At 37.6% G+C, this 20,159-nt stretch overlaps 1 protein-coding gene across 5 annotated transcripts in view; it reads left to right on the forward strand.

Moving 5' to 3' along the window:
* col16a1 (collagen, type XVI, alpha 1) overlaps window positions 1-20,159 on the forward strand; it is a 75,359-nt gene that overhangs the window by 39,646 nt on the left and 15,554 nt on the right. For 4 of the 5 annotated variants that reach the window (XR_008964504.1, XM_057354275.1, XM_057354277.1 and 1 more), the window contains 24 exons: window positions 883-918; window positions 2,517-2,552; window positions 2,673-2,783; window positions 3,079-3,123; window positions 3,688-3,723; window positions 3,802-3,855; window positions 4,661-4,792; window positions 4,902-4,937; window positions 5,006-5,113; window positions 5,382-5,504; window positions 7,736-7,789; window positions 7,878-7,919; window positions 8,051-8,086; window positions 8,944-8,997; window positions 9,087-9,155; window positions 10,802-10,855; window positions 11,350-11,376; window positions 13,897-13,953; window positions 14,126-14,167; window positions 15,225-15,296; window positions 16,390-16,443; window positions 18,464-18,499; window positions 18,929-19,045; window positions 19,212-19,253. Coding sequence is in view for 4 of the 5 variants with exons in the window: in XM_057354275.1 (XP_057210258.1) it covers window positions 883-918; window positions 2,517-2,552; window positions 2,673-2,783; window positions 3,079-3,123; window positions 3,688-3,723; window positions 3,802-3,855; window positions 4,661-4,792; window positions 4,902-4,937; window positions 5,006-5,113; window positions 5,382-5,504; window positions 7,736-7,789; window positions 7,878-7,919; window positions 8,051-8,086; window positions 8,944-8,997; window positions 9,087-9,155; window positions 10,802-10,855; window positions 11,350-11,376; window positions 13,897-13,953; window positions 14,126-14,167; window positions 15,225-15,296; window positions 16,390-16,443; window positions 18,464-18,499; window positions 18,929-19,045; window positions 19,212-19,253 (1,473 nt within the window). In the remaining variant the exon portion in view is untranslated. The remainder of the gene's footprint in view (window positions 1-882; window positions 919-2,516; window positions 2,553-2,672; window positions 2,784-3,078; window positions 3,124-3,687; window positions 3,724-3,801; window positions 3,856-4,660; window positions 4,793-4,901; window positions 4,938-5,005; window positions 5,114-5,381; window positions 5,505-7,735; window positions 7,790-7,877; window positions 7,920-8,050; window positions 8,087-8,943; window positions 8,998-9,086; window positions 9,156-10,801; window positions 10,856-11,349; window positions 11,377-13,896; window positions 13,954-14,125; window positions 14,168-15,224; window positions 15,297-16,389; window positions 16,444-18,463; window positions 18,500-18,928; window positions 19,046-19,211; window positions 19,254-20,159) is intronic. The other variant, XM_057354278.1, reaches the window with a different exon arrangement.

The following is a 20,159-nucleotide window of genomic DNA, read 5'->3' on the forward strand; positions in this document are numbered from 1 at the left end:
TGCCTTTAAATGCTGAAATCACAAAAATGAGGGATTTGAACACAACTTTAGTCATCGCAGTGCAAAATGTGATGTACAGATCAAGAACTTTTTATGTTTACACTACAAACGACTAAACAGATTGAATTCGGATATACCAAAAAAATTGAGTGTTTGCTGCCTGCCTGAGCAAAAGCCTTAGGGTAACGTCCCGGAAATCCTTTTAACACCCAATATTCAAATTTCATTTTAGTGTTTTTGCTGCATGGTAGACACTTTATCATTTCGAGAAGAATCCGCTGACGGAGCTGTTCACCCCAGCGAACGCGCCATATTTATGCCAAGCTTGATGAAATAAGCCAACGATCAGCGAGCTCCTCTCCGCCTGCTGTTGTTGTATTGAATGAGTAATGCTGTCCCTATACTGCTACCCTTTCACAGAGAACAGATATTCTATCACGCTTCATTATGGCTTTAGAGACCGCAATTCTCTCCCATCGCCCATGAAATTCACACAGCTTTTTTATACCTTACAGTATAGGTCATTTCCCTCTGTTAGCAGTGTCAGAGTCAGTTTTTCTCATTGACTAAAGTACAGACCTTTCCGTCTTTTTAGCCCATTAAAAGTTCTTCTCTCCGTTGTGAGATGGATAAATTCAGGCTAAGAGGATTCTACACGGCGCCATAATACGTTTGTTCGCATTTCTCTGTAAAGATTTCCAATACTGTCACAATCTATTCATCATATCTAGTTAAGGGACTGAAACAGAGAGCGTGGGAAGGAGAATGAGATGGTGGAAATGCAGGACATTTGCAGCTGGGCAGTTGCGGTTAGCCGGGATGACATTAGTGTCATGATTAGAGAGACTGATGCTGATATTTTTATCTGCTTATTCTTTGTAGGGTCCTGCAGGACTGGATGGCAAAGCAGGCGAAAAGGTGTGTGTTTACTGCATCTTACTGCATCCTCATATAACATGTGCATGGTGATGAGAGGCACATCATAGTTAGTGTTATCATAATGTGTTAATGTAGCTCAACTGTTTTTATTTTATGGTACTTTGGTCAGTACTGCGGTTGTTTTAAATGTGGCCCTGTCTGTGAAAACCCAGCTTAAAGGGATAGTTCACCCAAAAATTTAAATTCTGTTATCCTTTACTTACCCTCTTTTTATTTCAAACCTGTATGACTTTCTTCATTCCCCAGAACACAAAAGAAGATATTTTGAAGAATGTTGGTATTGAAGTGAATGGGTGCCGACGCTGTTCGGTTACCAACATTCTTCAACATTTCTTCTTTTGTGTTCTGCAGAAGAAAATAGGTCACACAGGTTTGAATTGACAACAGGGTGAGTAAATGATGACATTATTTTCATTTTTGTGTGAAATGTCACTTTAATAAGTCATTTTTTGTATTTACTGTTTCCTACATAAAATCATCCTACATAATGTAAAGTACATTATGTGAAAATATAACCTTAATAGTTTTATATTGTCTGAGCAAGGCAATGTCAATTATTAAAATTATAGTGAAATGAATGGTTGACATACAATTTGAGGTTGATTATTTCGAAATTAGATTATGAGACTTAAACCTGGATTTCACAGGCAGGGTCACAAATGTATTATATATAAACTATATTTGGTAGAGCATGATGCTAACAAAAGTTCAATGGGTTCAAATCCCAGCGGACACATAATAAATGTATAACTTACATGCACTTTAAATTAAGTTTGTTAAAAGCATCTGTCAAATGCGTAATTAAAAGTTAGTGTTGTTTGTATATGAAGTATTCATCTTCAGCTTGTGATTGTTTGTGCCATAGACATGCACTTTCTGACAGTAAGAAGCGCTATTGCTTCACTTAGCATTCCATTTTTCTACCGGGCACATGACAGGAATGCCATAGAAACATGAGAATAATGCTAAAAGTGATGTTGAAAAACGAACAACACTATGGCATAATAAAGCCTAAACTTCTTCTTCCGGATTACTTCCCTATTTCTGACTTGGCCGAGTTGCTGAATATTGCTGAATATTACTAAATATCTTTGTAAAAAGATTTATATAAGATAAAGCTTTGTTTCAATAAATGGTGTCTTCGGACTAGGCAATGACTAACAGTATGCTTAAAGTGTATTTCAGAAGATTTCTTTGACCTCCGTAAAACAAAACAGCGAAGTGTGATAAAGTTGTTTTATTGACAGCAAATGACTACTAGTTAACTGTTTGGGCTAGTTAAAGCCTATCTGAGAAAACGTTTAGAGATGCTATCTCAAGTACAGAAGACAACCACACACAGGCAATAAAACAGACCTCAAGTCTGTCGACAGCTACTTCCAGTCGGAGAGCTTTTCCTCAAAAGTCAGCAAATGCATGTTGTGACAACTACAGCACATCGCATTATGTATTCCAGGCTAAACGTCCGCCTGCTTTTTTCATTAAAATTCAGAGCGCTGATGAACTGAAAGTGTCACACAGTGCGAGTTAGTCTTACAGGCTGCGTCTCACACATCGTGTCTGTGATTCTTGCACAGGGGGAACCAGGAGCAGACGGGGGCAAAGGTGAAAAGGTAAGCCTGTGTTTGTTAATAAGATGAAAAATCTCTCCCTCGTTGTGAAGTCTGTGGCATTGTAACTTAATTTTGCCTCAAAGTTTTCTTTTTTTTTGTTTGTTTTTCTTTGTTATATAGGGTGAACCTTGTACCGGCTGCCCTACCTTTGGAGATATTCCTGCGGGCATTCTGAACGGTGCTCGGAAGGGAGAAAAAGGAGATCCAGGCGTTGGACAGAAAGGAGAGCAGGTGAATGTGACCAATTGGTGCAATGCCAAAGACATGGGTTCGAATTCCAGACATCCTGGGCTGTGTAACGCCATGTGTTCAGAAATAAGCCTCAGGCACAAGCGCTTTTAATAAATGATTGTAAGGACAGATTGGGGAATTAATCACCCAAGGTTGGCTTTCAGTTCATGTCTGTTAAACAAGAGAATATGCAGTGATCTCTCTGTGTTTATCTCTCTCTCTCTGCTTTCTCTGTTTCTGTCTTGTCCTACTCATTTCTCTTTTCTCTCTCTGATGCTCATACACACTTATACAGGGAGAGCCGGGTCCAAATGGCCTTGCTGGACTTAAAGGCGAAAAGGTAAACCTGACAGCTTTCTAGAAAGTCATCCATTCTGAATCTGTATAGATTTGTACTCAGTAAGAAGCTGCGCTGTTATTTTGCCATTTTTATGGCTCCATGGTTGTTGACATTCTGATTGACACATGCATGCAAACAGTGGCAGAATGGCACAATTTTAAATGTAAAAAAATGTTTTAAAATGTGTTAATGTCATTGCTTTATAAAAAAATGACAATCCATGTGGCATTTATTTAAATTAGTATAGCACAAGCATGTTTTCCACAACATTTCACTGCTTGTCAAGATGGTTGTTAGAGTTATAGTCATATTTAAACTGCACCTGTGCTTATGTTGCTAGGACACCTGCGTGAACTTGAATTCAATGAAATTCATACAAAAGTGTGGCTTAGGTAACCAAACACTTTTGGAGCCACAGTGCGTATCGAAGTATGTGATCCATGTTGATACTTGAAGGGACTGTCAGTAAATTATTAAATATAATCAACAGCGTTTTTTGTTATACAAGCACATCCAATGTAAAGTGACTGTCTTACTTCGTTGGCACTCTTTGTGTGGTTATAGGGCATTGCGGGCAGTAAAGGAAACGAGGGCAAAACTGTAAGTAAGCATTTGTTTTAGTATTAGTCTGGGGCAATTATTTATGTTTTGTAACTTGTATCTGATTGTGTTTTTTAGGGAAAACCTGGTCCAAGAGGTCCAAGTGGTAAAGATGGGAATAAAGGAGCCAAGGTGATCAAGCTGACCTTAAAGTTTGTTACTCTGCATTGTTTAGCTAGCATACTGCTTATCTTCATTATAAGAGACACAGATTTCCCTCGATGGGAGATCAATGCCATGTCCTGTCAGGTGCAATGGGACAGGTTTTCAGCGACAAGCTATGGACCTTTTTCACAAGACTGTGATGACACTTTCAACGGTCATCAGCATCGTAAATCCTCCAAAAGTTTTTCTTTTTTAAAGTTAACGCTAATGCGAGGGTGTTTCTTATACAGCATCTATGAAAGTCGGAAAGTTTGACATTATTCTCTCTTTTGACTGCCGTTATCAGACTCGCTATTTTATTCATATTTGTTGAAAGTAGTCTCAATCAAATCCTATCAGAGAAATGTGATGTTTGATAATGAGATTCGCTTGTGAGCCTGGCTACTGCAGAAATCGAAAACTGGTTTAAAAAAGCAAATTAAGGATCTGGTTATCTGGTTATAATCTAATGCAAAAATCTTATTAAGCTCAAGAATTTGCTGAATATCTGACTGAACGGTTAGAAAAGTGAACTATTCTTTGCTTCAGGTAACTTTGTCTAAATAGGTGGTCTGGCAGATTATTTATTGTTATAAATTGATATTTACTGTATATGTAAAGTGTATTCCTATTTTTTCAGGGTCATTATAAAGGATGAATAGAAGAGGGTGTATGATTCTGAATATTTCATTATTTTAAAACAATCTTTGGTATAACATGATAAACTTTTGATTACACTTTTTAATGACAGCCAGTGGACAATTACTAAAACACTAAACGCTCTGTATGTAAGGGGGAATCGTGTGGCATTTGTGATACCACTGCCTCTGAGATGGGAAGTGGCCCATCCACGATAAAGCTGACAGGGGAACGTGGCCCACCAGGACCCCCAGGGCCACCTGGAGATGGAGTCGAGGGCAAACAGGTACATCTGACACCATTATGGCGGTATATTCTACAGGTGTGGTGTATATGCGGTGCAGTTTTGAATTTGAGGAGCCAAAAACTCACTTGGATGTATGGTGTTTCAACAGGGACCTTCAGGTCTACAGGGGTTCAAAGGAGATAAGGTAAGTTTTCTTATTTTGGAAGAACAAAAATGACTTTTTTAAGCATCACGTAACTTTTTTACCTGTAGGGCAACCAGGGTTTACAAGGGGACCCAGGTGTTGCTGGGACACCTGGAGCCCTAGGACCTCAAGGAGAACCAGGGAGAAACGGCCTTGACGGAGTGAAAGGAGAAAAGGTCAGTGTTGCGTATCGTCGATCATATGGATGCATATTAATTACGTTGCGAAGAATTCCTCATCATCAGAGCATATGAAAATAATAATTCATCATGTTGATTTAATAGATTACACCTTGGAAAAAAAGCATTACAAAACTCATGCACAGACAAAAATATCTCTCCAGATAATTGTTCTGAACCATCTGTTTGAACTGGATTTATGCTCCCCTGTGATTTATAATCTGAGCCGTCCCTCCTCTGTTAATGCAACTGTGTGTGTCACCAGGGAGATGCGTGTGACAGCTGTCCATCATTCCCTGAAGGACACGGCAATGTGGTTGGCCTACCAGGACCCAAGGGAGAGAGAGGAGAACCAGGTTTGCCAGGACAGGGTAGAGATGGGAAACAGGTGATTTTTTTCTTTGCAAATTAATAGTTAAAATAATAGTTATATTATACGGTGGCGTATTGCTGCCACGTACATTTTATTTTTTCCACTCAATTATGTCGTTAAAACGAGATAATATGTCGTTTAAACGAGATAATATGTCGTTAAAACGAGATTATGTCATTAAAACGAGATAATATGTCATTTAAAAGAGATAATATGTCGTTAAAACGAGATGATATGTCGATAAAACGAAATAATATGTCGTTTTAACGAGATAATATGTTGTTTTAACGAGGTAATATGTCGTTAAAAGAGATATGTCGTTAAAACGAGATGATATGTGGTTAAAACGAAATAATATGTCGTTTTAACGAGATAATATGTCGTTAAAACGAGATAATATGTCGTTGAAATGAGATGATATGTCGTTAAAACGAGACGATATGTCGTTAAAATGAGATAATATGTCGTTAAAATGAGATGATATGTGGTTAAAACGAAATATGTTGTTAAAACTAAATAATTTTCTTGTGTAAACGGCATATTTTTCCCGTTTTAACAAGATATCATTTTAAACAACATATTTTTCTCACTTAGGTTTTCATTAATAGACAATTCAAAAGGAATTGCATGAATTCGATAAATAAATTCAGTTTTTTGACTAGATGGTTCATTTAACTGAACTGATGCTATTAACTGAGCTATTAAACTGGAGTTTAATAAGATAAAACAATTAAAACTGTTTCCATTTATTTAATGCGCGCGCTTGTCCAGCACGTGCGTTCTCTGTTCTGCAAAGAGCCACACTCTGACATCATTAAAACATTAACGGTTATTTCGTTTTACCTCACTGCATGATATTACTTCGGTTTTATTAATATTCTTTTCTTTATACCTCACAGATGTGAGAGTAAACATATATTTTAATGATTTTTGATCGATTTTGCGCATTTAAATGAACGGATCCGGATGTTTGCGAGTGTGACTGAAGAAGCTTTTGATAGTTGTATTTAAAAAACGGACATCTTGCTAAACTTATGGTAAGACAAGAATATAATATTAAGTTTAAAGATAATATTTATTCATCTCCGTCAATAAATATCTGCTTTGAATCCTCTACATTGTGTTGAAGTCTTTGGTTATTTATGTCATTCATGTCAGTATCTGAATAAAGTGTCTGATGCTGATGTACAGTGCCCTGTTAAGTTTTATTAATTGTCATATTTTGTATAATACATTTAACTAGAAAATTATTTAAATTATGCATAAAATTGAATCTTTAATGCACCGATTAAATCACAAATTAATTTAATCCTCCATCGTTAAAACGACATATTATCTCGTTAAAACGATATATTATCTCGTTAAAACGACATATCTCGTTTTAACAGCATAATTGAGTGGAAAAAATAAAATGTAAGTGGCAGCAATACGCCACCGTAATATTATATTAGTAAGCATCATTGTTATTATTCGCTAGTTGCACAAGATGGCACCGGTGAACTTTTGGGACGCAAAGATCGGCAGACTAATTTCCGGTCGTATAACACTATATGGGAAAAGGTGGATTTTTGGCCGGCAAATATGGGTGTTTTTTAGATTAAAAAAAAGTAAAAAAAAGTAATATATCAGCGATATGACAGATCCTCTTTACATTGCTGAGAACTTCGTTAAGCCAAAACAACTCGATAGTGTTGTTTGTTTGTTTTTGTCTTTCTTCCTGTAAAGCTGCTTTGAAACAATGGAACATTGTGAAAAGCGCTACATAAATAAAACTGAATTGAATAGTGTTATACGACCGGAAAGTAGTCTGCTGACCCTGGCGTCGCAGAAGCTCACCGGCGCCATCTTGTGCATCTAGACCATTAACATAAAGTATTAAACATAAATCAAACATAAATCAGATCAAGCCGCTTGTTTAAGAAAGTTTGGCTATGAAATATGTGCTTTAGACTTTTCAGCAGGTTGATAAACCACAGTTAATGAAACAAATGTTTTTAATTTACTTTTTATTTTTTAATTTACACTGCACTGTGGCTACATATTAACATTGTCAGGCCTGTTGAATAAGAAACAGCAGGCCATAAGTGAACCGTGAATTATAAACAAGCGAAAGGATCAAATAGACTGCAGCGATATTTAAACGAGTCCGACTCGACTCAGCATGGCAGTATGTTTGATGCTTAAAGAACAGTACCTGTTGTGAAATGCTCAATTTAAACTTGTCCTCCTTTATCTGTATTCTGTAGGGTAAACCTGGCCCACCGGGTATCCAGGGACCTCCGGGACTGAAAGGTAGTCAGGTAAAGTATATAACATTTGTGTGCCTGACTGATAAGAGTGACTTTGACTTTTGTAACGTCAGGCTTGTTACTGTGTTTATTTCATTAGGGTGAAGCCGGGCCTGCAGGTATTGGCCTTCCAGGACAGCAGGTAAATGAACTTCTACAGCAATCAGTCGAAATCATTTTAGCTTATAAGATTCAAAGTTATGTTCAAAATTAATATGTTAGGGATTCTTTGAATGCACCAGCTCTTTGTAACTTTCTGACATTCTCACGCAGGGCGAGCAGGGACCTAGAGGTTTTCCCGGAGCTCCTGTAAGTGTGCAGAACTGTCTCATTCTTGTTTTTCATGTAGAACAATTTAGTTATGCAAATGTGAAGCTGAAGGAAAAGTTTGTGAAGCCTTTGAATTATGTATAATTTTGCATAAATGTCTCCTAAAGGCTTATCTGATTCATTTAAGTTATGATAATAACATACAACACTGTTTAACAAACAACATGTTTAACCTTTTACACAGGTAAATCCCAAAAATGAAAATTCTGTCATCATTTACTCACCCTCAAGTTGTTCCAAACCTGTATAACTTTCTTTGTTTGGTTGAACACAGAGAAAGATATTTGGAAGAATGTTAGCAACTGACAGTTCTGGGGCACCATTGACTACCATAGTAGGAAACATTATTGTGTATTTTTTGTTGTGTTGAACATAAAAGAAGATATTTTGTGGAATTTAAGAAAGCAAACAGTTCTGGGGCACCTTTGACTACCATTTAAACAAATTTCTACTATGGTAGTCAATGGTGCCCCAGAACTGTCAGTTGCTAACATTCTTTCAAATATATTTTCCGGTCTAAAATATATTTTAATATCTTTCAACCGAACAAAACAAAATACACAGGTTTGGAACAACTAGATGGTAAGTAATTGACGACAGAATTTTCATTTTTGGGTGGACTAACCCTTTAATAGAAATGACAACTGCTACTTTGTTGTTTTTGGTGTGTTTGTTTATTGGTTGTAATTCGTATGTACTCAGTCTTCAGGGCTTGTTTGGTTGTTGTGAGAATTTGCAGGTACAGCAGAAAATTGCTTGTAAAAGATAGTCTAGATATGTGGTTCATGTCATCTTTGATAAGATTCACAATTGGTAACCCTAAATGTCTCCTACAGGGTCCTGAAGGGCAAGAGGGACCAGCAGGGCCAGTGGGACCCGCAGGGCAGAGGGTAAGTTTACAATCACAGTGATTATCAGGCTATAACAGACATCGGATCTTCCCTCAGTTCTGTCTTCATGTATTTCTTTAAATTCATAGGGTCCAAAGGGGGAAATAGGACCACCAGGGCCACAGGGGCCACCGGGCATAGGAGCAGTGGGACCCCCGGTAAGAGCTGGTGTTGATAGACACCCAACAGTAATGTTAAGGGTGTAACGGTTCAAATTACTCATTGGTATTTCGGTTTGTGTCACGGTTTGAGGGTCACTGTTTCGGTTCGGTTCGGTTCGGTTTGTGCTATGTTCAGGGAAAAGGGACTACTGACAAATAAAAATAAGAACAAATAATCAAGCTAGAAGTAACAGCACCAATAAAACAACAGAGCAAAGCAGAAAATAAAATAAGATACTGTATATATACCTTTTAAGGTAGAAATGGATTAAAGTAATCAAATAAAACATAACATTGCATATGTACAAATTAAATAAAGACGAATCATAATTGAAGTTACAGAAGCTATTGAGTCACAAAGCAGTGAGTGATTTCCTTGACTTTTAACAGACAGCAGGAATATGCTGCTGTCGCTTTAAGAGGAATGAAACAGATCCAGTTCACTGATACTGTACACATGTGGTGTTTTTCTTCTGTTTCGTCCATTCACTTAAGACATAACCTACTATGTTTGTTAAGATACTCGACAAGAGGGGCATGTTGACCTACTTCGTGTGTGAATCTGTCCGTTTAAGCGCTTCAAAGACAACTCAATATTTGCGCCATGTCTGAGACTTTCCTTACGCGTGCTTCGGATCTTCTCACAGCGCGCAAGCGAGTTTTCTTGTGCATCATATTGCACTTAAATGTTTAAATTGGCAAGGCTTGAATGAGTGTAGTTTAAACAGCAACATGTGTTGTTCAGGTCTCACCTGCACGCGCGCTCACAACACCCGGGCGATGACAGCAGAAATTACTGTACAGCATACGTCAATCCTATTGAATTTTGTCTCCGTTATTTGATTTGTTGTAGGTATTAAATGTGTATCCATCGACAAACATACATTAGCTGAACTTTGTCAGTCTGTTTTACGCATTATAATTTCTAACGAACCATATTATAAATGCGTCATCACATTTAAGATGAGCTGCGGTCCAAGCGCGTTGGACGGCGTGCCGAACCGTTGGTGGAGAACCGTGCGGTTAAAATTTTTTCAGAGAACCATTACACCCCTAGTAATGATGTATTGACAGAGCCTAAAATCTAATGATACATACATTGCTTATGATTCCTGTGAGGTTTACAAATTATTCAATTAGTGTAATTCATTGTTGTTGTTTATTATTTTAACAATTTCACTTTTTTTTCCAGTTTTATTTTTTAAAAACAAAACCACTGACAGCACACACACACAAATCAAACATGTGTAAAACATGATCATATTTCAATTTGATTTATATTTCAAATGTATTGACCTGAAAATTTCCCATCTGGAATGTTATCTTTAAAAACACTGTTCTCAAACAGTTTCTTTATCATTCACTACTAGATAAAACCCCTACTATAAGACTATTTAAACTTATTCACCTGCATCACATACTAACAACAGTATACAAACAGTAAAGTAAGAGTATTTGTACTTTATGTTTCCAAATGTTAGCAATACGTTGCATGTATGTTTCAGTGTCAGTCTCCCCTACCAATAACTATTGAAAAATTAAGAGATCAGACTTGGTGACACAAAACCTAGGCAGAATTCTTATTATTAAGTTTTTTGTTTCTTGATACTGTATGTGATTTACAGTATGTCTTCTGTGCTTAGGCCAGAGATGGTATGGCAGGAGCTCCTGGAATGCCAGGACAGGATGGTTTACCTGTAAGTATACACTAAAGATCTAGTAGTAAAGAGTCTATATCGATATAAATCCTCCCTCTCCTCTGCTTTTCCTTGGCTGTTGCACACGCTCTTTTATTATCAGCTTTGCGCGACCGTATCGTCTGTTCTTGATCACAGTTCGTTGGCATCTGGAGATGGCATCAAATGAACTCCTGGAAGCTTCAGAGACAGCAGCGAGGGCTTGTTGTCTTGCCAAAGCCCGTCTCATTAAAAAAGCAAAGGCAGCGTCGTCTGTTGTCTCCGCGTCAGATGTTAATTACCTTGGGCTTTGTCACCGAACGCCCGAGGAGGGAATCCAGAGACAGACCCGGGCCGTCTCTGACTCCGCCTGAATCCCTAACAGCAACACATTGTCTGCTTTCATCACGTCATCTGTCGCTGCTTCTGTCCCTCATTCACGCTCATCTCACCGGCCCTGGAGACTTCTACTCAATAACACTGTCTAACTGAGCTTTTGTGTGTGTGTCTTTCAGGGATCCAGTGGGCCTAAGGGTGACAAGGTAAGTGTCTGGATCAGTGAGCTGGGAAGGCGATTTGGAGGTCCTTCAAAGCGCTAAGAGCGTGTGATTTGAAGAGTCATGTTTAGAGGGACCGGCTGTACAGACAGTAACATGCCCAGCCTGGAGAGACGAGTATAAGAAGCCTAGGGTTGGGAATAGAGAACGGGTTGTTATTCATTTTAAAAAGTACAGAAAGTGAATGTCTGGTTCCCTAAGTGGTCGATGTTGATGCTCAATATTGTGTTATATTTTTTTTTCATTTGAGATAACATTTTCGAAGATTTTTTGTTTGTATTTTTGTTTAGAAATATAGAAAAATATAGATTTTCATAAAGCAAGCAGTACAATGTAGGGTCAATAAATTGGTGCTTCCTCAAAATTAGTCAAAGAACCTTAATTGAATCATAAAGATGCAAGAATAGTTCAAACTATTAATCACATCCAGAGTGTCCAAAGTTCCAAACGTTTGTGTTTACATAATATACTGTATGTCTGTCTACAGTGCATATTCATTTTGTATTTATAAACACATACACCTAGACATACACGTGTATATATATATTCTGATGCATTTTTTTATTTTTACCAATAATTAAAATTATTCATACATAAACATTTATTCATTTTATTTAAAAATGTTCTTAAATAAATGCATGTTTGTGTTTATAAATACAAAATGAATATGCACAGTGCACAGACATATATTTTTATTCTATCCTTTTATCCTTTCCTTGTTCATGATAGGTATTTCTGATTATAAATTTCCTAAAAATAGAGAACTTGGCATAATAGGAATAATTGGGCTTATAGGACCAATTATTTGGTGCTTCCTTCAAAATACTAAAACATATTTAGCTGAATCATAAAGTGGACACCCGAATTGAAACCCGAATCATTTAATGTGCCACGATTACGATCTCGAGAGATGTCTGACAGAAGAGTTTGACAGTGCTGGAAAAGTTAAAAATACCCTCAGGCTGAAACAGGGCTATTAATTGGTGAATATTACAGCTGTCATCTGTAATCTGCCATCACACAGTATCAAAGAGAAAGAAAGTGAGCGGCGTGAGGGGAATAAGGAAGAGAGCCCTCGAAAGCAAAGCCCTGCACATGCTTCACTCTTTAATGTCCTTTGTTGTCTCCCAGACTAATTTGTCTAAACATAGAGGAAAGTGGCAGCTGATATTAAATGATGCATATTTCTCCTAAGTGATGAAGTTTTCTATCGTTCCTGCCAAGTGCCGGGGAAGGATTCCACAGTCTTTTGTAATTCTGACATGTTTAGTATTTAGTGTTGTACATAATTAATAATTAGGCAAGGTGCGTGCCCAGGGCAGATGGTAAAACGAGAGAAAACATCCCATAGATTTATATTGAAGGAGGGACCTGAGCTGCAAGTGTGTAAATTATGAGGTCTTAAGGACTGGTGTTAGATTCAACAGGTCTGAAAGAGAAAACAAATGATGTTGTACAATGTTTCCCTGTCAGGATACGCGACTTTGTTGATTGTGGTGATTATACATTTCCATTTAGCAGACTCTTTCACCCAGAAAGACAATAAATTATAGTTTTGTTGCATTGCAATGTTTGCTTCTAGTTTAGTGTTGACAAAACATTCACATTGCTGGTGATTTTAAGTGTAAATAAGATTATTTTGTTAGCATGAAAGATTATTTCCTCAATGATAAAAACACTGTTGAGACTCAACAAACAGTTTAAATTGGTGCAGGGTTGTTGCAGGTTATTCACATAAACATCATTATATTGTATTTTATACAGACACGGAAAAAATTAAGAGACCAGTCCAAATTTTCCATTAAATCAGCATTTCTAGATGTACTGTGGCCATTCCAGTCCAGTGTCTGTTGAATTTCAACAAAATCAAACCTCAGGAGTGACAAAGTCATCCAACAACAATGTGAAACATGAAAACTGTGATACAAATCTTAAGTTATCACATTAAAAAATATTTTTTTAAACTTTTCCTTAAATACATGTACAAATATTACTGTTGTAATGCTTAAAAGTGAATATGAACTTGTTTTCTTTGCAGCATCTTTTCTGTTATTTTGACCTGTTTCTCCAGTTTTCATTTTCTGCAAATAGAAGCAATATTTGTATTTGAAATTTGGGAGAAATGTTGTTAGTAGTTTACAGAATTAAACAAAAATGATCATTTTGCCTAAACACGTTTAAATTGTAAATTCAGAAAAATGTTTAATTAATTTTGAAATGGTCTTATTTCTTCCCCCAGCTATATATTAAAATAATTATCATTATTCGGGCCAGTCATCAAACACCTGGCAATGCCCTAACAATCACCAAAAACCCTAGAGATTTCATATTAACATACTAAAAACCACTTACAGGACCTTAGAAGAAACTGCAAACTGTATATTAGCGATCGCAATCTACATTAACTTAGCATAAACAGACTAGTATAAGGGGTTTTTGCTGAGTTAAACTAAAATGTTGTTAGATATCAATGTATCATAACCAAAGTGTTTTTCTGCGTCATAGGGTGAACCAGGAGAGTGTAACTGTCTGCATTACATGTTTCCTGGAACTGGCGGGCCTGTGAGCTAAAGCTTTTATTGGTTTTAAATAAAGGACATACAAACCCTTACACATAAATTTGTAATTTATATACAATCGTTTACAGTGAATTGTATGATAGTGCATACTGTAAAAAGATATCATTTTAAATATGTATAAAAAAGTACAGAGTTTGATTGTTCTTATCCTTCAGGGTGTCCCAGGTGGTGAAAGCCGGTGGCAAACTGGTCCTCAGGTATGTTTAAGTTGAACTCCCCGTGTCTGTCCTTGAAACTTTCTTTTCATATCGAGCACAGAAATACTACGTCATGCATCCAACTTGTTTTTTGACAAGTTGACCATGTCAAGCATGAGAAGCCAGCGCGTTTAACTGTGCATACCTGCAAACTAGTCACTTTTCGGCAGTTTTGCATGAAAAATAGGTCATTTATGTGAATCCTGTAAATCCGAAGAGGTTTTTTTTCCGTGGGGGGGGGGTCTTAGGCATCTACTCTAGAGTGTCTGAAACGTCTTTGGTCCAGCACCTGGATTCGTCTGGCCAACCAGAATCAAGATAACAGCTAACAGCATCGTCTTTTTTGGTCCTGGGTCAACCAGAATCACGTGTTCTAAACGTCATGTTTGCGCCCGTGAAAAACATTGCTGAAAAAGACGAACGCAAAGTGTCTGTCAAAGAGAAAATGGTGTTGATATTTATTATTCAGTTCTTTTTTAGGAATGATCTCTATAACTCTTTTTTCCACGTCTTATAACTCGCATCAATCAGGTCCTGCACTTTATCTCTCTTAATAACTCTCTTATCATCCGTCCCGCACTTTATTTTCTCAATCCTGCATGTTTTAAAACCAACACCTCAGACGTGCAAGTGCTTTGCTTCCGAATGGACACGCATCCAGTTTGTATTAGGAAAGACTTATGAACGTAGGAAAACGTAGACAAATGAAGATCATTTTAGATGTTTAATTATGACTTGGAGCATTGGGATCGCGACACGAGGGCAATGTATTTATTTTTTATGAAAATCTCAAATTCGAAAAAAATCCATATTTTTCACTTTTTCCTATAGCTCAAAACTATTGTCAAGTGATTAGCTGCTGCTCCATAAGTGTCATGTGGTGCACTTAAAAAAACTTGTGCAGGCCCAAAGCCTGAAGAAAATGACAATACAACCCCCCCACCCCCCGTCGTATGGCTGTCCCCTTTTTCACTTCTTCCGAGTTTGCAGGTCTGAACAGTGTAAAGAAGTCAGAATGAATGAAATCACATTTAACCCCACCTTTAATGTGTTTCAGGGTCCCCCTGGTCCACCGGGACCTCCAGGTCTTCCGGGGCCTCAGGGCTCCAATGGAATCCCAGGCCCAAAGGTGAGTATGAAACGGATGGGAATTTACATGCCATGCATTGGCATCCGGGTGACCCCTCTGCTCTCTGTCTGCTCTCTCTCTCTTTGTGGGGCTTCTGTTTTGGGTTGCCTGCATGGGTAACCAGGGGCTTCGGCTAAAGCTTCTGCTATTTAAATGCACCAAAAAGGTCTTCTTTAAAAGTAAAATTTTCAGTTGTAATCAATTTTAATGTAGCAAATAAATAGTTAAAATGTCATTAATTCTAAATGTTAATTAAATGTAATGTCGCCTTTAATCGTAGTAATATTGGCATAATTAAGCATGTAAAAGACACACTAATGTAGTTTGTAAATGTAAAAAATTGCACGCTCTAAATGGGCTTCTGGGAACTTAGTGCAGCGGGATGTGCTTTTTGAATGGCTGTGCTTTCTAAAAAGTTAATGTGAATATATTTTAATGTAATATCTATATAATGTAAGTCTTAATGTATATTTAAAATGTAAAATAAATTAATAATGTAATGTGATCTTAATAAATAGCTTAATTAATTTGTGGTTTGGGATCATGCTGCTTTCTCTGTTTAAAAACCATACAGAGCTCACTGTGAGGTTGCCGTACTTAACGAATGCCCATTTTCATTTGTATTATTTGAGAACTACTTCATAATTAATGTTTAAGCATTAAGACAATTTTAGTTTAAATACATTTTTGGGGCGGGTCTCTCTGTTTGGCTGAACCATGACCGACCAGGGGAGCGTTCAGGAATTCTAGAAGTATAAAACATGTCTGTTCTTCCATTTGGTGACCGTAGTGTGGCAGAAATCACACACAATTCTTAGTAAGTAAACCAAAACTTTGTTCTGTAGAATCTCACCGTGAGCACCGAGTGGTCTTTAACCTGGTATTGTGTTGATTTCCCAAGCCTCAGACCAACTGAATTAAAAAAAAAATAGGCAGAGAAAGGCAAGCAAAATGTAAATGTCTACTCCGAGCTGGAACACAAACCAGGAGAGGGTCCAGGGCTTTGGCTACTTTCCCTTTGCCCCGCTGGAGAAGAAGGTGTCCAGATTGTGGCCACAGGCTAAACCAATTCAACCTCAGTTCCTTCTTACAGGGTATCCCTGGCAACGATGGCCTACAAGGGCAACCGGGTCCACCCGCCCAAGCAGTGAGTAATCAGACAGGAGGTAGTGGAGTGCAATAGCTTTAATATCTAAACAGAAAGCAGAGGAGCCTGGTTGGTCGACTTCTGTTTTAGAAGGGGGCAGGCTGGATTCTCTTTCATCTGTTGGGCAGAGACACAGAGCTCTGATTCTTGAGCACAATAGCAATGAACCAAAAGAATACAGAAAGTGGCCAGTAAGCATTTGTGAGTCACTTCTGTTGCATTTTATCCATTATGGGTAGCAATGGTCCCATTACCCTTTCAATGTTAACTCACAGTCTCCAAAGCTTTGTGTAATGGTAAACAGTGCCATTGTATTGAGTTACGGCGAGGCTAGCCATTACCGCGAGTGATTTGCGGCACCGAGATGCAGGATTTCTGCATTAAGAGCTCTACCTCTCTGCACGCATACTTTCTCAGCTGGCCGGGGTCAGAGCTGTGGGCTTCCAGCGGAAATTTGGCTGGACTTCAGTCCGGCGCAGCACTGCTCCACTTCTGTCAACAGATCCCGACCACCAAGTTCTTCCAGAGCACAATCAGATAATCCGCATCTGAACCATGTCAACCGTTTAACTCTCGTTGGCCAGGCTCCTAGAAAACAGACCTTGCACATGTATATGCATTAATATTTAATTCTGTCCTAAACGTCAAACACTACATAGGTAAATAAAGTCAACCAAAGTTCAAATGTTTCTTTTAAAAACTAAAATTGGTTCACATGTTACAAAAAGACATTATAACTGTAATACTACTTTGAAACAACACTAGTGGATGGCAGAGTGTAGTTCTCTCCCTACGAGAGGTCCCACAATGAAACCAACTCTTTACCGAGCTGTGGAGAGCCCAACGTTTTCCAGAGGAGATGATGATGATGAAGTACATCAATCTCTGCCCAGCCAACGCTCGCACAACCTTTAAAAGTATCCGGGACCACTCTCATCTTCAGCCAAGCTCTCTCAGATTCAACTCTGGTTAGGGAAATATGGTCCTATGTATGAGAGATGGGCCAAATGTGGGCCAAGTGTATATGAAATATCGGATTGGAGGTAAAGTGGTTTCGTTACATACTTCACAATCCATATCATTGTGAGGTGTGATGTGGGTGGAATGTCGAGCTCTTGGACGTTTTAATAGACCAACGTGTGTGTGTTTTTTCTTCTGAAAGTCTTTTGTGCTCTGAAACTGTTGCTTTTCAAAATAGAGCGTGAAAGCAACTTAACCTCTTGTCCAAGCTGTGAATGACAAATAGCAACCTGCGGTATATTGTAACTATAATTATGAAATTTTCATTTGCAAGATTATAGATGCAATTAGTCGGTAAATTGTTTTGTACTGACAGCTTAATAAATGGCAGCATGATACGCAACAGTGTACGCAGAAATCATTTGTCACCTTAATGTATTCCCTGAGCGCTGAGTTTTTGGAATAATTTCATGGAAAATAGTTCTCCTCTTAAAATAATGGGATTTTTATTATTAATGATGTAATACAATCATGGATATTTGTCATGGCTTTTTTGTACATTCATAAGCAATGCTTACAAAAAAGTCAAGGGCATTTTATTGCCTTGTCACTATAGACGGTTTCATCGGATGCACGCGCTAATAATACAACTATTATTTTATTTATATTTATTTATATTCATATTTAATTGTATATTATTTTAAATAAATAAACAATTTGTTGAATGGTTCATGTAACTTTGAAGTATTGAAGTATAGCCAAGTAACGGTTCTAGCCAATACTGGCTAGACATACTTTTAACTTGCTAGCTAATGTAATTTACTTGTTATTTCTTTTGCTTGTTATCAGTAATAATCTACAGGGACTCTATTCTTTTCAGATGTGCACCGAAAGTTAGTTTGGACCACAAAAGCGTGCATGCTCAGTAACGTTTATGTTGTTGCTTTGAAACCGTCTATAGTTACTTTTTCCTAAACTTCTGTTAATATTTGCTAAAGCAGTTATTGTGAAATCATGGTCATCATAGCTGACTCGTGTTTCTATCTCCTTCATCTCACAGCCTATTATTGCTCTGCCTCAAGATGCGGCCTCCACGGTAAGCCCACATTCTAATCTACACGCGTATATCCACTAAAGATAATTGGTTTCACTCTCTGTGTTGCTTATTAGTATGCATGTGCAAAGAAACACCTGCTTCTGTGATGTGTGTATAGATCCACATTGTTTTCAGTGTAAATAACAGGAGATTCCAAGATTTTAATGAACTACTAATACGGTAGCACACATACATCAACAGTAACTGTAGTAAAACTATAGTTAATTTTGTGGTTACTATATGGTTTTACAAGAAATACCATAGTTAAACTATGGTAGCTGTAGTAAAATGTACTGTATCGCATTGCTTGTCAATGCAATAGGCTGTTTACTGTAGAATAGTTTTGCATGCAGATGTTTTTATTCTTAATGTGCTTCATGCAGTGTGTGTACACATGTGTGTTTCTGACATGTGTATGCGTCACTGTAGGAGGGGTGTGGAGATTGCACGAAGGGTCTACCAGGTGTGCCTGGCATGTCTGGAGCTAAAGGCGAGAAGGGAGATCAGGGCAAGCCTGGTGTTGAGCCTTTAGAAGGATGCGAGCGGGTGAGATGCATGGATGATGATGACGTATTTGGTTTTAAATAGATAAGTGTCTGCCACTGTTTGTACATATGATTGGGATATTGCTTTAAAGATACAGTGTCTATTTCAACATACAGAGCTTTTAGAATGCACACGGGTTTGTAAAACTCTGTGGTGACTTTTACAGTGTCTAGAGCAGCTGCAGAGAGAGGAAGCACCACGTGGGCCTGTAAGTTTACGGAGCGATCCGTGCTGTGCTTACTGTACACCCCCAGAGGAAAATCATATCACAAATGAGATTCTCCTAGACAGCGGTGGGATTCAGTGGAGAGAAGAGACTTTAAAGGGACAGTTCATCCAAAAACGAAAGTTCTGTCATCCTTTACTCACCCTCGGGTTGTTTCAAACCTGTATGAATTCCTTTGTTCCAATGAACACAGAGAAATATATTTGGAAGAATATTAGCAATTTTCAGTTCTGGGACATCATCCACTAGCATAGTAGGAAAACAAATATTGTATTTTTTTGTTCTGTTGTACACAGGATGAAATATTTTGAAGAATTTAGGAAAACAAAGAGTTCTCGGGCACCTTTGTCTACCATTTAATTCTTCCCACTATGGTAGTCAATGATGTCCCGGAACTATGACTAACATTCTTCCAAATATCTTTCTTTGTGTTCATCGGAACAAAGTCATTTATACAGGTATGAAATTAAATGAGCGTGAGTAAATGATGACAGAATTTTCCTTTTTGGATGAACTATCCCTTTAACTGAAGTTTCCTGCACCTCAGACTTTTTATTCCAAGTAACAGAAACCAGTAATCTCACACATGTCTCTGTTACAGAAGATATCTCACCTTGCACTTAGATCTGCAGAAATACAGTATCTTCCCTCAATAGTCAGAGATTTTAATATAAAGCATTTCAAAGAATCAATGATCTGAGCTATGCTATCCACATTAGTTTTGAATCTCTCTGCTATTAATATGCCAATTTTAGGTGTGGCTTCTAAAAAATATATTTTTTGAAAGTAAACAAAAGATAACTAAAATCTCTATTAACTCTTCTGTGTTATTAAAGAGCAACCTTTGAGTCTAAAGAAAACAAAACTTCTCCCACATATAAGAGTTCT

Source organism: Triplophysa rosa, linkage group LG16 (assembly GCF_024868665.1).
Source record: "Triplophysa rosa linkage group LG16, Trosa_1v2, whole genome shotgun sequence".
Classification (NCBI taxonomy): Eukaryota; Metazoa; Chordata; class Actinopteri; order Cypriniformes; family Nemacheilidae; genus Triplophysa; species Triplophysa rosa.